Genomic DNA, 16,241 nt, shown 5'->3' with positions numbered 1-16,241 from the left:
AGCTAGATACACCAAACTAACGTTCACATGTTCAGGCCATCCTATCCACTGCCAAGCTAGATACACCAAACTAACGTTCACATGTTCAGGCCATCCTATCCACTGCCAAGCTAGATACACCAAACCAACGTTCACATGTTCAGGCCTTCCTATCCACTGCCAAGCTAGATACACCAAACCAACGTTCACATGTTCAGGCCATCCTATCCACTGCCAAGCTAGATACACCAAACTAACGTTCACATGTTCAGGCCATCCTATCCACTGCCAAGCTAGATACACCAAACCAACGTTCACATGTTCAGGCCTTCCTATCCACTGCCAAGCTAGATACACCAAACCAACGTTCACATGTTCAGGCCTTCCTATCCACTGCCAAGCTAGATACACCAAACCAACGTTCACATGTTCAGGCCTTCCTATCCACTGCCAAGCTAGATACACCAAACCAACGTTCACATGTTCAGGCCATCCTATCCACTGCCAAGCTAGATACACCAAACCAACGTTCACATGTTCAGGCCTCCCTATCCACTGCCACAAAAACAAATGTAAAGAGTTATAGAAAGTCCCACCATGTTTATTCACAGTAAATGACCATCTAGTTGTAACATAGCAGTAGTATCAGGGCCTGTATTCATTTAGGGGGGGAATTCTGACTTGAGTTAAACTCGGGGGAATGATTCCCTTATTATGCACTTCTCTCTCTACTGTATTCTGACATTGAACTTAAGCATGAGAATAGCATGATATTCATCAGTTATTCGTTTGGGGTGGAGATTGAATAACGACTGAATCGTCCCCTTAGCATCTCAGAGTAGTAGCGCTGATCTAGGATAATTGTTGCCTTTTTAGATTACAATAAATTGACAAAGGGGCCCTGATCCCAGATCAGCACTTCTACTCTGAGACCCTTTTTGAATGTGGGCCTGTTGACGGGGACGGCCGATGTCCTTCACAAAAAAATTGTTTTACTAAAAGAACTGAAACGGTTTCTTCCAAACGTTGATATTAATTTTCAATATATAAATAGAAAAAAGGCTTCAAAATGGCAAAGAGTTAAAATGGGAAAAACAAGGACTAAAAGATTATTAGAATCAAATAATAATCCTGACTGGTCTATCGTTGCTTACCACTCTCATTCCCCGGTACACTCCCATAAACATTTAAACAGGTGTAGCTCATTAGCTCAATTAGTGGGCGAGACCTACAATTACCTCTTTAGCCAATAGCAACTCAGACAAAAAAAGTCAATTGCTAGACACTTAACTGTTTCATGTAAAATGGTGGGATGAGATCTCTATGTCATGATACTTCATAGTCCTGCGGTAGACAGCTTCTCACTGCAGACAACGAGCATCTGCCCTCTGCGCCATAGAATACACTGTTTCTTCAAAATGTTTACATTTATTTTCAATTAAATATATTAATACGAAAAAAGGCTTCAAAATGGCAAAGAGTTAAAAATGTAAAAAGCACGGACTAAAAGATTACCAGAGCCCTATACATAAATAAACAGATAGCAAAACTTGTGGGAAATTATTAGTCTTTTAAATGAGGATGTGTTCACATGGTCCCAGGGCCCAGAAGTAGTAACAGTAGAATCAAAAGGATATTCATGTTAGAAGTGACACTGTGCTGTGTGTGTGTGTGTGTGTGTGTGTGTGTGTGTGTGTGTGTGTGTGTGTGTGTGTGTGTGTGTGTGTGTGTGTGTGTGTGGGTGTGTGTGTGTGTGTGTGTGTGTGCGTGTGTGTGCGCGCGTGCGCGCGCGCGTGTGTGTGTGTGTGTGTGTGCGTGTGTGTGTGCGTGTGTGCGCGCACTTGCGTGTGTATGTGTGCGTGCGTGCATGCGTGCGTGCGTGCGCGTGCGTGTGTGTGTGTGTGTGTGTGCACGTGTGTGTGTGCATGTGTACTGTACACAGCTGTGCTGTAACTGACCGTTGACTGTAAGAGTGACCTCAGTCTCTCCCACTCCGATCCTGGGGACGATGGCCTTACACACGTACTGCCCCGCATCCACCTGGCTCACTGACTTCAGGACCAGCTCCTCGTTGTTACTGAGGACCTGAGAGCAGTACACACACACACACACACACACACACACACACACACACGAGGGAGGGAGGTTTGATGGAAGCGAGTTGTAAAAGGAGAGAGCGAGATATTTAATTCATAAAACATGTTGATTTTCACAGCCGCAGGCTCCATTAAAGTTCCTGTAGTTGTTCTTAATTCGCTATAATGCATTAATAAAATATTTATGGAACAGGTTAGGAGTTCAACATTAGGAGGGTTTAAAACCCAACTGGGCAGGGGGGGGGGGGGGTAGTCTTAGGGTTGGAGTGAGTATGAAGTACAGGAGGGACAAGGTTCAACGCTGAGTAACGGCAATATTGACTTAAAAATATGATGATTACCAGCACCTAAATGTAAAGAGTACCGGCATCCAAAATAAGTTACATCCAGCACCTATTTCACTCCAATTCAAGCACTTGTAGCATGGATAAGGGCTTCAGGATATGGGGTTTCTGGGAGAGCAGCAGAGTAGGGGTCAATTCCACTTCAATTCCAGTAAATTCAGGAAGTATACCGAAATTCCAATTTCTTCCAAAAAATGATCATAGACATGCATTGAGAAAAATCATTTCAGTTCACTTCCTGAATTGACTTTATTGAAAAGGAATTGACCCAAAGCGAGGATCTATAGCATAGGACTGGTCAGTTCTCACCATGCTAGAGCCCTTCTTGGTCCAGGTCAGTGTAAGAGGAGGGTTCCCGGTCCACTTGCAGTTGAGTTTGGCGTCAGAGTCAATGTCCACCGTAATCGGCGTGGGCGCCCCCTTCAGGATAGGACCATCTGACAGACAGACAGATACAGTAGTTAGACAGGTATATAGACAGACCAATATATGTATATAGTAGAGACAGATGGACAGACAAGTATAGGAGACAGACAGACAGACAGACAGACAGACAGACAGACAGACAGACAGACAGACAGACAGACAGACAGACAGACAGACAGACAGACAGACAGACAGACATAGTAGATGCAGTGCTTTCAGAAGGTATTCAGACCCCTTGACTTTTTCCACATTTTGTGACATTACAGTCTTATTCTAAAATGTATTAAATATTTAGCTTTGGTATAAAATCTACACACAATACCCCAAAGTGAAAACACGTTTTTAGAAAATGTTGTACATTTATTAACGATAAAAAACAGAAATAGCTTATTTACATAAGTATTCAGACCCTTTCCTATGATACTCGAAATTGAGCTGAGGTGCATCCTGTTTCCATTGATCATCCTTGAGATGTTTCTACAACTTGATTGGAGTCCTGTGGTAAATTAAAAATATAATTGATTGGACATGATTCGGAAAGGCACACACTTGTTTATATAAGGTCCCACAGTTGACAATGCACGTCAGAGAAAAACCCCGGCATGACGTCGAAGGAATTGTCCGTAGAGCTCAGAGACAAGATTGTGTCGAGGCACAGATTTAGGGAAGGGTACCAAAACATTTCTGCAGCACTGTAGGTCCCCAAGAACACAGTGGCCTCCATCATTCTTAAATGGAAGAAGTTCGGAACCACCAAGACTCTTTCTAGAGCTGGCCGCTAGGCAAAACTGAGCAATCGGGGGAGAAGGGCCTTGGTCAGGGAGGTGACCAAGAACCAGATGGTCACTCTGACAGAGCTCTAGAGTTCCTCTGTGGATATGGGAGAACCTTCCAGAAGAACAACCAACTGCAGCATTCTACCAATCAGGCCTTTATGGCAGAGTGGCCAGACGGAAGCCACTCCTAAGTAAAAGGCACATGACAGCCCGCTTGAAGTTTGCCAAAGGGCACCTAAAGGACTCTCAGACCATGAGAAACAAGGAAAACCTGCTCCTCTCTGGTCTGAAACCAAGATTGAACTCTTTGACCTCAATGCAAAGCATCACGTCTGGAGGAAACTTGGCACCATCCCTACGGTGAAGTATGGTGGTGGCAGCATCAGGGAAAGTATAGCAAGATCCTTGATGAAAACCTGCTCCAGAGTGCTCAGGACCTCAGACCGGGGCGAAGGTTCCCCTTCCAACAGGACAATGACCCTAAGCACACAAAGACAACGCAGGAGTGGCTTTGGGACAAGTCTTTGAATGTCCTTGAGTGGCCCAGCCAGAGCCCGAACATCTCTGGAGAGACCTGAAAATATCTGTGCAGCGCCGCTCCCCATCCAACCTGACAGAGCTTGAAGATCTGCAGAGAAGAATGGGAGAAACTCCCCAAATACAGATGTTCCAAGCTTGTAGTGTCAAACCCAAGACGACTCCATGCTGTAATCACTGTCAAAGGTGCTTCAACAAAGTACAGAGTAAAGGGTCTGAATACTTATGTAAATGTTATATTTCCGTGGATTTTTATTCATCCATTTGCAAAAATGTCTAAAAACCTGTTTTTGCTTTGTCATTATGAGGTATTGTGTGTGAGGGAAAAAAAATATATATATTTAATCCGTTTCAGAATAAGGCTGTAATGTAACAAAATGTGGAGAAAGTAGGAATCTGAATACTTTCTTTTTTTTAATTTTTGATTTTTTTTTTGTTGAATTTTACCCCTTTTTCTCCCCAATTTCATAGTATCCAATTGTTGTAGTAGCTACTATCTTGTCTCATCGCTACAACTCCCGTACGGGCTCGGGAGAGACGAAGGTTGAAAGTCATGCGTCCTCCGATACACAACCAACCAAGCCGCTGCTTCTTTAACACAGCGCACATCCAACCCGGAAGCCAGCCGCAGCAATGCGCCGGAGGAAACACCGTGCACCTGGCCACCTTGGCTAGCGTACACTGCGCCCAGCCCGCCACAGGAGTCGCTGGTGCGCGATGAGACAAGGACACCCCTACCGACCAAGCCCTCCCTAACCCGGGCGACGCTAGGCCAATTGTGCGTCGCCCCACGGACCTCCCGGTCGCGGCCGGTTACGACAGAGCCTGGGCGCGAACCCAGGACTCTGATGGCACAGCTGGCGCTGCAGTACAGCGCCCTTAACCACTGCGCCACCCGGGAGGCCGCAGAATCTGAATACTTTCTGAATACACCGTAGATCTGTTGATCTGGCTGAGGAGCATAAAGAACATCATAATGCTTGAGCTGACGGTTCCATGGGAGGAGAGGATTGAGGAAGTACCAGGCACTGTACAGACAAGGGAAAGGAAGGCCTGCCAGTGGAGGTTGGGGCAAGAGGTTTCCCAGGTCAGTTTCTGTGGAGGGCACTAAGTATCCTCAGAGTAAAAGGAGCACAGAGGAAGAAGATCGCACAGCTGGGCAGGAGGTAGAGAGAGCATCACATTGGCTGTGGCTGAAGTGGGGGGAGCAGGGGTTAAGCCACCTGGCTCAGTTCGGGCCTAATCAACACAATCATCACAACCTTTGGAAGGTGTAGTGAGAATCGTCGAAACACCTAATGAAAAGGGGACCTCACCTGAGGATGAGCCAGGAGCAGCACAACTGCAGGTAAAATGATTGATACTGTACAGTGGAGGCTGCTGAGGGGAGAACGGCTCATAATAATGGCTGGAACAGAGTGAATGGAACGGCATCAAACACATGGAAACCATGGAAACCGTGTGTTTGATGTATTGGATACCATTCCACCTGTCCCTCTCCAGCCATTACCACGAGCCCGTCCTCCCCAATTAAGGTGCCACCAACCTCCTGTGATGCGGTAGTAGGAAGACACAGGAAGACAGGTATACAGGCAGACGAACTGACGGACGGACAGAAAGACAGACACAGTAGACAAGAAAGCAGACAAACAGACAGACTAATATGCTATGCTGTCTCAGTCTCCTGCCTGTTTATCTGGAGGTATGGAACTAGAAATGTCATGTCTGGGTGATGTTGGTCTTCACATGTAAATGTATGAGCTGTGGAAATGAATTTCCTCTTCGGAGGACAATCAAATCTATCTAATGGTCAGACTCACAGTGTACGTTGACCAGGATGCTGAGGTTGGTGTGTCCCACAGCGTTAAAGACTGAGCAGGAGACAGGCTCGGTGTGGAAGGAATGGTCTGCTGTAGTCACAAACACACTGTCTCTCATCCCCTCCAGGAGAACACCACCCTTCGCCCACCTGAGAGAGACACACACACAGGTGGAACAGCCTCATCAACACATCTTATATGTTCACATATCATAGACACACACTATCAGACACACTATCAGACACACTAACAGACACACTAACAGACACACTATCAGACACACTAACAGACACACTATCAGACACACCAACAGACAGACTATCAGACACACTAACAGACACACTATCAGAAACACTATCAGACACACTAACAGACACACTATCAGACACACTATCAGACACACTATCAGACACACTATCAGACACACCAACAGACACACTATCAGACACACTATCAGACACACTATCAGACACACCAACAGACACACCATCAGACACACTAACAGACACACTATCAGACACACTATCAGACACACTATCAGACACACTATCAGACACACTAACAGACACACTATCAGACACACTATCAGATACACTATCATACACACCAACAGACACACTATCAGACACACTATAAGACACACTATCAGACACACCAACAGACACACTATCAGACACACTATCAGACACACCAACAGACACACTATCAGACAAACTATCAGACACACTATCAGACACACTAACAGACACACTATCAGACACACTATCAGACACACTATCAGACACACTATCAGACACACTATCAGACACACCAACAGACACACTATCAGACACACTATCAGACACACTATCAGACACACCAACAGACACACTAACAGACACACTATCAGACACACTAACAGACACACTATCAGACACACTATCAGACACACTATCAGACACACTAACAGACACACTAACAGACACACTAATAGACACACTAACAGACACACTATCAGACACACTATCAGACACACCAACAGACAGACTATCAGACACACCAACAGACAGACTATCAGACACACTATCAGACACACCAACAGACACACTATCAGACACACTATCAGACACACTATCAGACACACTAACAGACACACTATCAGACACACTATCAGACACACTATCAGACACACCAACAGACACACTATCAGACACACTATCAGACACACTATCAGACACACTAACAGACACACTATCAGACACACTATCAGACACACTATCAGACACACTATCAGACACACCAACAGACACACTATCAGACACACTAACAGACACACTATCAGACACACTAACAGACACACTATCAGACACACTATCAGACACACTATCAGACACACTATCAGACACACTAACAGACACACTAACAGACACACTATCAGACACACTATCAGACACACTATCAGACACACTATCAGACACACTATCAGACACACTAACAGACACACTATCAGACACACTATCAGACACACCAACAGACAGACTATCAGACACACTATCAGACACACTAACAGACACACTATCAGACACACCAACAGACAGACTATCAGACACACCAACAGACAGACTATCAGACACACTATCAGACACACTATCACAGGTAGTATTCACTAGACGCACATTATCAGACACACTATCAGACACACTATCAGACACACTATCAGACACACTAACAGACACACTATCAGACACACCAACAGATAGACTAACAGACAGACTATCAGACACACTATCAGACACACTATCAGACACACTATCAGACACACCAACAGACACACTATCAGACACACTATCAGACACACTATCAGACACACCAACAGACAGACTATCAGACACACCAACAGACAGACTATCAGACACACTATCAGACACACTAACAGACACAGTATCAGACACACCAACAGACAGACTATCAGACACACCAACAGACAGACTATCAGACACACTATCAGACACACTATCACAGGTAGTATTCACTAGACGCACATTATCAGACACACCAGCAGACAGACTATCAGACACACTATCAGACACACTATCAGACACACTATCAGACACACTATCACAGGTAGTATTCACTAGACGCACATTAACAGACACACTAACAGGCCCATTAACAGACACACTAACAGGCCCATTAACAGACACACTAACAGGCCCATTAACAGACACACTAACAGACACACGAACAGACACACTATCACAGGTAGTATTCACTAGACGCACATTAACAGACACACTAACAGGCCCATTAACAGACACACTAACAGGCCCATTAACAGACACATTAACAGACACACTAACAGGCCCATTAACAGACACACTAACAGGCCCATTAACAGACACACTAACAGACACACGAACAGACACACTATCACAGGTAGTATTCACTAGACGCACATTAACAGACACACTAACAGGCCCATTAACAGACACACTAACAGGCCCATTAACAGACACATTAACAGACACACTAACAGACACACTAACAGGCCCATTAACAGACACACTAACAGGCCCATTAACAGACACACTAACAGACACACTATCACAGGTAGTATTCACTAGACGCACATTAACAGACACACTAACAGGCCCATTAAGAGACACACTAACAGGCCCATTAACAGACACACTAACAGGCCCATTAACAGACACACTAACAGACACACTAACAGACACACTAACAGGCCCATTAACAGACACACTAACAGTCCCATTAACAGACACACTAACAGGCCCATTAACAGACACACTAACAGACACACGAACAGACACACTAACAGACACACTATCACAGGTAGTATTCACTAGACGCACATTAACAGACACACTAACAGGCCCATTAACAGACACACTAACAGGCCCATTAACAGACACACTAACAGGCCCACCAACAGACCCATTAACAGACACACTATCAGACACACTAACAGACACACTAACAGACACACTAACAGACACATTAACAGACACACTAACAGACACACTATCAGACACACTAACAGACACACTAACAGACACACTAACAGACCCACTAACAGACACACTAACAGACACACTATCACAGGTAGTATTCACTAGACACCAAGTAGAAGAAAACGAACAAACAGGGAAATGCTTGTTTTTGGGATTCTGTTACAAAGTATGTTGTTATGTTTTGCTGCTACAGTGCACACTAATGAATACCACCCATCAAACACACTATCTCCCCTATCTTGCCTATGCCGCTCTGTACCATCACTCATTCATATATATTTATGTACATATTCTTTATCCCCTTACACTTGTGTCTATAAGGTAGTAGTTTTGGAATTGTTAGCTAGATTACTTGTTGGTTATTACTGCATTGTCGGAACTAGAAGCACAAGCATTTCGCTACACTCGCATTAACATCTGCTAACCATGTGTATGTGACAAATAAAATTTGATTTGATTTGATTTGAATACCACCCATCAAAGACACTACTGAATACCACCCACCACCCATCAAACACACTACTGAATACCACCTAGCAAACACACTACTGAATACCACCTAGCAAACACACTACTGAATACCACCCATCAAACACATTACTGAATACCCCCCATCAAACACACTACTGAATACCACCCAGCAAACACACTACTGAATACCACCTTTCAAATTCACTACTGAATACCACCCATTAAACACACAATTGAATACCACCCAAACACATTACTGAATACCCCCCATCAAACACACTACTGAATACCACCCAGCAAACACACTACTGAATACCATCTTTCAAACACACTACTGAATACCACCCAGCAAACACACCCCTGAACACCACCCAGAAAACACACTTATCCAACAGACTCCCACTGACCGGATGCCCATGATGGGGGGGTTGGCGGTGGCCTGGCAGGAGAAGGTGACTCTCTCTCCCTCCAAAACGGACTGTGGCTCCATGGAGAGATTCACCTTGGGGGGGTCTGCAGGAGGGAGGGAGGGAGGGAGGGAGGGAAGGAAGGAAGGAAGTAAGGGAAGGAAGGAAGGAAGGAAGGAAGGAAGGAAGGAAGGAAGGAAGGAAGGAAGGAAGGAAGGAAGGAAGGAAGGAAGGGAGGGAGGGAGGAAGAATGAGGGATTAAATAAACCTGAAACACAGTCACACACTCATACCTTAAAACTATTAACATACACACCCTCCAACCACCCACCACACACACACACACACACACACACACACACACACACACACACACACACACACACACACACACACACACACACACACACACACACACACACACACACACACAAACACACACACACTCACACAAACACACTTACGGTGGACGTTGAGTGTGACGGTGGTGCGTTTTCCCATGGGGACAGCCCGGTTGCTGGCCACACAGGTAAAGTTGCGTCCCGTGTCTTTGTCCTCTGGAATGATGGGTAGAAAGCTCCGGGTCGTCACTCTCTTTCTGTCTGGGAGAACCTCCTGGGGTGGAGAGAGGGAGATAGAGAGAGGGGGAGAGGGAGAGAGAGAGGGGAGAGGAGGAGAGAGAGAGGGGGAGGATGAGGTAGAGAGAGGGGGAGAGAGAGGGGGGGTAGAGAGAGAGGGGGAGGATGGGGTAGAGAGAGGGAGGGATGGGGAGAGAGGGGGAGAGAGATAGAGAGGGGGGAGAGGGAGAGAGAAAGGGGGGAGCGGGAGAAAGCGAGGGGGAGGATGGGGTAGACAGAGGGGGAGGATGGGGTAGACAGAGGGGGAGGATGGGGTAGACAAAGGGGGAGGATGGGGTAGACAGAGGGGAAGAGGGAGAAAAGGGAGAGAGAGAGGGGAGAGAAGGAGAGAGCGAGGGGGAGGATGGGGTAGACAGAGGATGAGGATGGGGTAGACAGAGGGGGAGGATGGGGTAGACAGAGGGGGAGGATGGGGTAGACAGAGGGAGAGGATGGGGTAGACAGAGGGGGAGGATGGGGTAGACAGAGGGGGAGGGGGAGGTAGACAGAGGGAGAGGATGGGGTAGACAGAGGGGGAGGATGGGGTAGACAGAGGGGGAGGATGGGGTAGACAGAGGGGGAGGATGGGGTAGACAGAGGGGGAGGATGGGGTAGACAGAGGGGGAGGGGGAGAAAAGGGAGAGAGAGGGGGAGGATGGGGTAGACAGAGGGGGAGGATGGGGTAGACAGAGGGGGAGAGGGAGAAAAGGGAGAGAGAGGGGGAGGATGGGGTAGACAGAGGGGGAGGATGGGGTAGACAGAGGGGGAGGATGGGGTAGACAGAGGGGGAGGATGGGGTAGACAGAGGGGGAGGATGGGGTAGACAGAGGGGGAGAGGGAGAAAAGGGAGAGAGAGGGGGAGGATGGGGTAGACAGAGGGGGAGGATGGGGTAGACAGAGGGGGAGGATGGGGTAGACAGAGGGGGAGAGGGAGAAAAGGGAGAGAGAGGGGGAGGACGGGGTGGAGCCAGCAAAAGGTGTATTTAGTGATAAAACATAAAATATGTCAACACTGCAGCGGTCTGCATATCTGTGTGTGACTCACGGTGGTACTAAAGGCTCCCTCCAGGGCCACCCCATCCCGCTGCCACTCGATGAGGGCCAGTGGCTTGGCCCCGCGGGACACACAGCTCAGGTTGTACGAGGCATTGGCTCTCAGCAGGATCTCTGGAAAGCCCTCGATCACTGGGTCATCAGGAGGAACTGTAGGACAACACAATAAAACACACACACCGCGTATACACTACAACACACGCAGAGAGATGAACACACACTCTGCATATACACAATACAACACACACACTCTGCATATACACAATACAACACACACACTCTGCATATACACAATACAACACACACACTCTGCATATACACTACAACACACGCAGAGAGATGAACACACACTCTGCATATACACTACAACAGACATACTGTACAGTCACACACTGCACTGGACACACACACTGACACACATACACTCACAGACTGCACTAGATACACACACTCCACATAATAATACACAGTCACACACTGGACACACACTCACTCTTGACACACACAGCCAAACACTGCAGTGGACACACACAGTCACACACTGCAGTGGACACACACAGATAGATACTCACTGAGGATGGTGAGTTTGGCTCTCCGGGAGCGCAGGGCAGCCTCCGTGGCCTGGCACTCATACAGGGAGTCATCAGACAGAGCAGCAGTAGAGATCTCCAGGTTGTACTGGCCCACGTCTATCACCCGCAGCACACGGTACCTGGGCCAGGCTAGGACAGAGAGAGACAGAGAGAGAGATACTGTAACCCTACAGCACACGGTACCTGGGCCAGGCTAGGACAGTGAGAGACAGAGAGAGAGACACTGTACCCCTGCAGCACACGGTACCTGGGCCAGGCTAGGACAGAGAGAGACAGAGAGAGAGATACTGTAACCCTGTAGCACACGGTACCTGGGCCAGGCTAGGACAGAGAGAGACAGAGAGAGAGATACTGTAACCCTACAGCACACGGTACCTGGGCCAGGCTAGGACAGAGAGAGACAGAGAGAGAGATACTGTAACCCTACAGCACACGGTACCTGGGCCAGGCTAGGACAGAGAGAGACAGAGAGAGAGATACTGTAACCCTACAGCACACGGTACCTGGGCCAGGCTAGGACAGAGAGAGACAGAGAGAGAGACACTGTACCCCTGCAGCACACGGTACCTGGGCCAGGCTAGGACAGAGAGAGACAGAGAGAGAGATACTGTAACCCTGTAGCACACGGTACCTGGGCCAGGCTAGGACAGAGAGAGACAGAGAGAGAGATACTGTAACCCTGTAGCACACGGTACCTGGGCCAGGCTAGGACAGAGAGAGACAGAGAGAGAGGTACTGTAACCCTGTAGCACACGGTACCTGGGCCAGGCTAGGACAGAGAGAGACAGAGAGAGAGAGATACTGTAACCCTGTAGCACACGGTACCTGGGCCAGGCTAGGACAGAGAGAGACAGAGAGAGAGATACTGTAACCCTGCAGCACACGGTACCTGGGCCAGGATAGGACAAAGAGAGAGAGAGATACTGTAACCCTGCAGCACACGGTACCTGGGCCAGGCTAGGACAAAGAGAGACAGAGAGAGAGATACTGTAACCCTGTAGCACACGGTACCTGGGCCAGGCTATGACAAAGAGAGAGAGAGATACTGTACCCCTGCAGCACACGGTACCTGGGCCAGGCTAGGACAAAGAGAGACAGAGAGAGAGATACTGTAACCCTGTAGCACACGGTACCTGGGCCAGGCTAGGACAAAGAGAGACAGAGAGAGAGATACTGTACCCCTGCAGCACACGGTACCTGGGCCAGGCTAGGACAGAGAGAGACAAAAAGAGAGATACTGTACCCCTGCAGCACACAGTACCTGGGCCAGGCTAGGACAGAGAGAGACAGAGAGAGAGGTACTGTACCCCTGCAGCACACGGTACCTGGGCCAGGCTAGGACAGAGAGAGAGATACTGTACCCCTGCAGCACACGGTACCTGGGCCAGGCTAGGACAGAGAGAGACAGAGAGAGAGATACTGTACCCCTGCAGCACACGGTACCTGGGCCAGGCTAGGACAGAGAGAGACAGAGAGAGAGATACTGTACCCCTGCAGCACACGGTACCTGGGCCAGGCTAGGACAGAGAGAGACAGAGAGAGAGATACTGTACCCCTGCAGCACACGGTACCTGGGCCAGGCTAGGACAAAGAGAGAGAGAGAGATACTGTAACCCTGCAGCACACGGTACCTGGGCCAGGCTAGGACAGAGAGAGAGATACTGTACCCCTGCAGCACACGGTACCTGGGCCAGGCTAGGACAGAGAGAGACAGAGAGAGAGATACTGTACCCCTGCAGCACACGGTACCTGGGCCAGGCTAGGACAGAGAGAGAGATACTGTACCCCTGCAGCACATGGTACCTGGGCCAGGCTAGGACAGAGAGAGACAGAGAGAGAGATACTGTACCCCTGCAGCACACGGTACCTGGGCCAGGCTAGGACAGAGAGAGACAGAGAGAGAGATACTGTACCCCTGCAGCACATGGTACCTGGGCCAGGCTAGGACAGAGAGAGAGAGAGAGATACTGTAACCCTACAGCACACGGTACCTGGGCCAGGCTAGGACAGAGAGAGACAGAGAATTGAGAGAGATACTGTACCCCTGCAGCACACGGTACCTGGGCCAGGCTAGGACAGAGAGAGACAGAGAATTGAGAGAGATACTGTACCCCTGCAGCACACGGTACCTGGGCCAGGCTAGGACAGAGAGAGACAGAGAGAGAGATACTGTACCCCTGCAGCACACGGTACCTGGGCCAGGCTAGGACAGAGAGAGACAGAGAGAGAGATACTGTACCCCTGCAGCACACGGTACCTGGGCCAGGCTAGGACAGAGAGAGACAGAGAGAGAGATACTGTACCCCTGCAGCACACGGTACCTGGGCCAGGCTAGGACAAAGAGAGACAGAGAGAGAGATACTGTAACCCTGTAGCACACGGTACCTGGGCCAGGCTAGGACAGAGAGAGACAGAGAGAGAGAGATACTGTAACCCTGTAGCACACGGTACCTGGGCCAGGCTAGGACAGAGAGAGAGATACTGTACCCCTGCAGCACACGGTACCTGGGCCAGGCTAGGACAGAGAGAGACAGAGAGAGAGAGATACTGTAACCCTGTAGCACACGGTACCTGGGCCAGGCTAGGACAGAGAGAGACAGAGAGAGAGATACTGTAACCCTGCAGCACACGGTACCTGGGCCAGGATAGGACAAAGAGAGAGAGAGATACTGTAACCCTGCAGCACACGGTACCTGGGCCAGGCTAGGACAGAGAGAGACAGAGAGAGAGATACTGTACATGTACCCCTGCAGCACACAGTACCTGGGCCAGGCTAGGACAGAGAGAGACAGAGAGAGATACTGTACCCCTGCAGCACACGGTACCTGGGCCAGGCTAGGACAGAGAGAGACAGAGAGAGAGATACTGTACATGTATACCTGCAGCACACAGTACCTGGGCCAGGCTAGGACAGAGAGAGACAGAGAGAGAGATACTGTACCCCTGCAGCACACGGTACCTGGGCCAGGCTAGGACAGAGAGAGACAGAGAGAGAGAGATACTGTAACCCTGTAGCACACGGTACCTGGGCCAGGCTAGGACAGAGAGAGACAGAGAGAGAGATACTGTAACCCTGCAGCACACGGTACCTGGGCCAGGCTAGGACAGAGAGAGACAGAGAGAGAGATACTGTAACCCTACAGCACACGGTACCTGGGCCAGGCTAGGACAGAGAGAGACAGAGAGAGAGATACTGTACCCCTGCAGCACACGGTACCTGGGCCAGGCTAGGACAGAGAGAGACAGAGAGAGAGATACTGTAACCCTGCAGCACACGGTACCTGGGCCAGGCTAGGACAGAGAGAGACAGAGAGAGAGATACTGTACCCCTGCAGCACACGGTACCTGGGCCAGGCTAGGACAGAGAGAGACAGAGAGAGAGATACTGTACCCCTGCAGCACACGGTACCTGGGCCAGGCTAGGACAGAGAGAGACAGAGAGAGAGATACTGTACCCCTGCAGCACACGGTACCTGGGCCAGGCTAGGACAGAGAGAGAGATACTGTACCCCTGCAGCACACGGTACCTGGGCCAGGCTAGGACAGAGAGAGACAGAGAGAGAGATACTGTACCCCTGCAGCACACAGTACCTGGGCCAGGCTAGGACAGAGAGAGACAGAGAGAGAGATACTGTAACCCTACAGCACACGGTACCTGGGCCAGGCTAGGACAGAGAGAGACAGAGAGAGAGATACTGTACCCCTGCAGCACACGGTACCTGGGCCAGGCTAGGACAGAGAGAGACAGAGAGAGAGATACTGTAACCCTACAGCACACGGTACCTGGGCCAGGCTAGGACAGAGAGAGACAACCCTACAGCACACGGTACCTGGGCCAGGCTAGACAGAGAGAGACAGAGAGAGAGATACTGTACCCCTGCAGCACACGGTACCTGGGCCAGGCTAGGACAGAGAGAGACAGAGAGAGAGATACTGTAACCCTACAGCACACGGTACCTGGGCCAGGCTAGGACAGAGAGAGACAGAGAGAGAGAGATACTGTAACCCTACAGCACACGGTACCTGGGCCAGGCTAGGACAGAGAGAGACAGAGAGAGAGATACTGTACATGTATACCTGCAGCACACGGTACCTGGGCCAGGCTGAG

At 49.1% G+C, this 16,241-nt stretch overlaps 1 protein-coding gene across 2 annotated transcripts in view; it reads right to left on the bottom strand.

Moving 5' to 3' along the window:
* LOC139386957 (kin of IRRE-like protein 1) overlaps positions 1-16,241 on the bottom strand; it is a 76,690-nt gene that overhangs the window by 11,445 nt on the left and 49,004 nt on the right. For both annotated transcript variants that reach the window (XM_071132867.1, XM_071132868.1), the window contains exons 3-9: positions 12,113-12,262; positions 11,533-11,690; positions 10,335-10,485; positions 9,871-9,976; positions 5,979-6,127; positions 2,729-2,856; positions 1,938-2,064 (exon numbers count right to left, since the gene is read on the bottom strand). In XM_071132867.1, coding sequence (XP_070988968.1) covers positions 1,938-2,064; positions 2,729-2,856; positions 5,979-6,127; positions 9,871-9,976; positions 10,335-10,485; positions 11,533-11,690; positions 12,113-12,262 — 969 coding nt within the window. The remainder of the gene's footprint in view (positions 1-1,937; positions 2,065-2,728; positions 2,857-5,978; positions 6,128-9,870; positions 9,977-10,334; positions 10,486-11,532; positions 11,691-12,112; positions 12,263-16,241) is intronic.

The sequence above is a fragment of the Oncorhynchus clarkii genome, chromosome 28, assembly GCF_045791955.1.
Source record: "Oncorhynchus clarkii lewisi isolate Uvic-CL-2024 chromosome 28, UVic_Ocla_1.0, whole genome shotgun sequence".
NCBI lineage: Eukaryota > Metazoa > Chordata > Actinopteri > Salmoniformes > Salmonidae > Oncorhynchus > Oncorhynchus clarkii.
The sequence above is the reverse complement of the archived record's forward strand: the minus strand, read 5'-3'. Positions and strand labels throughout refer to the sequence as shown.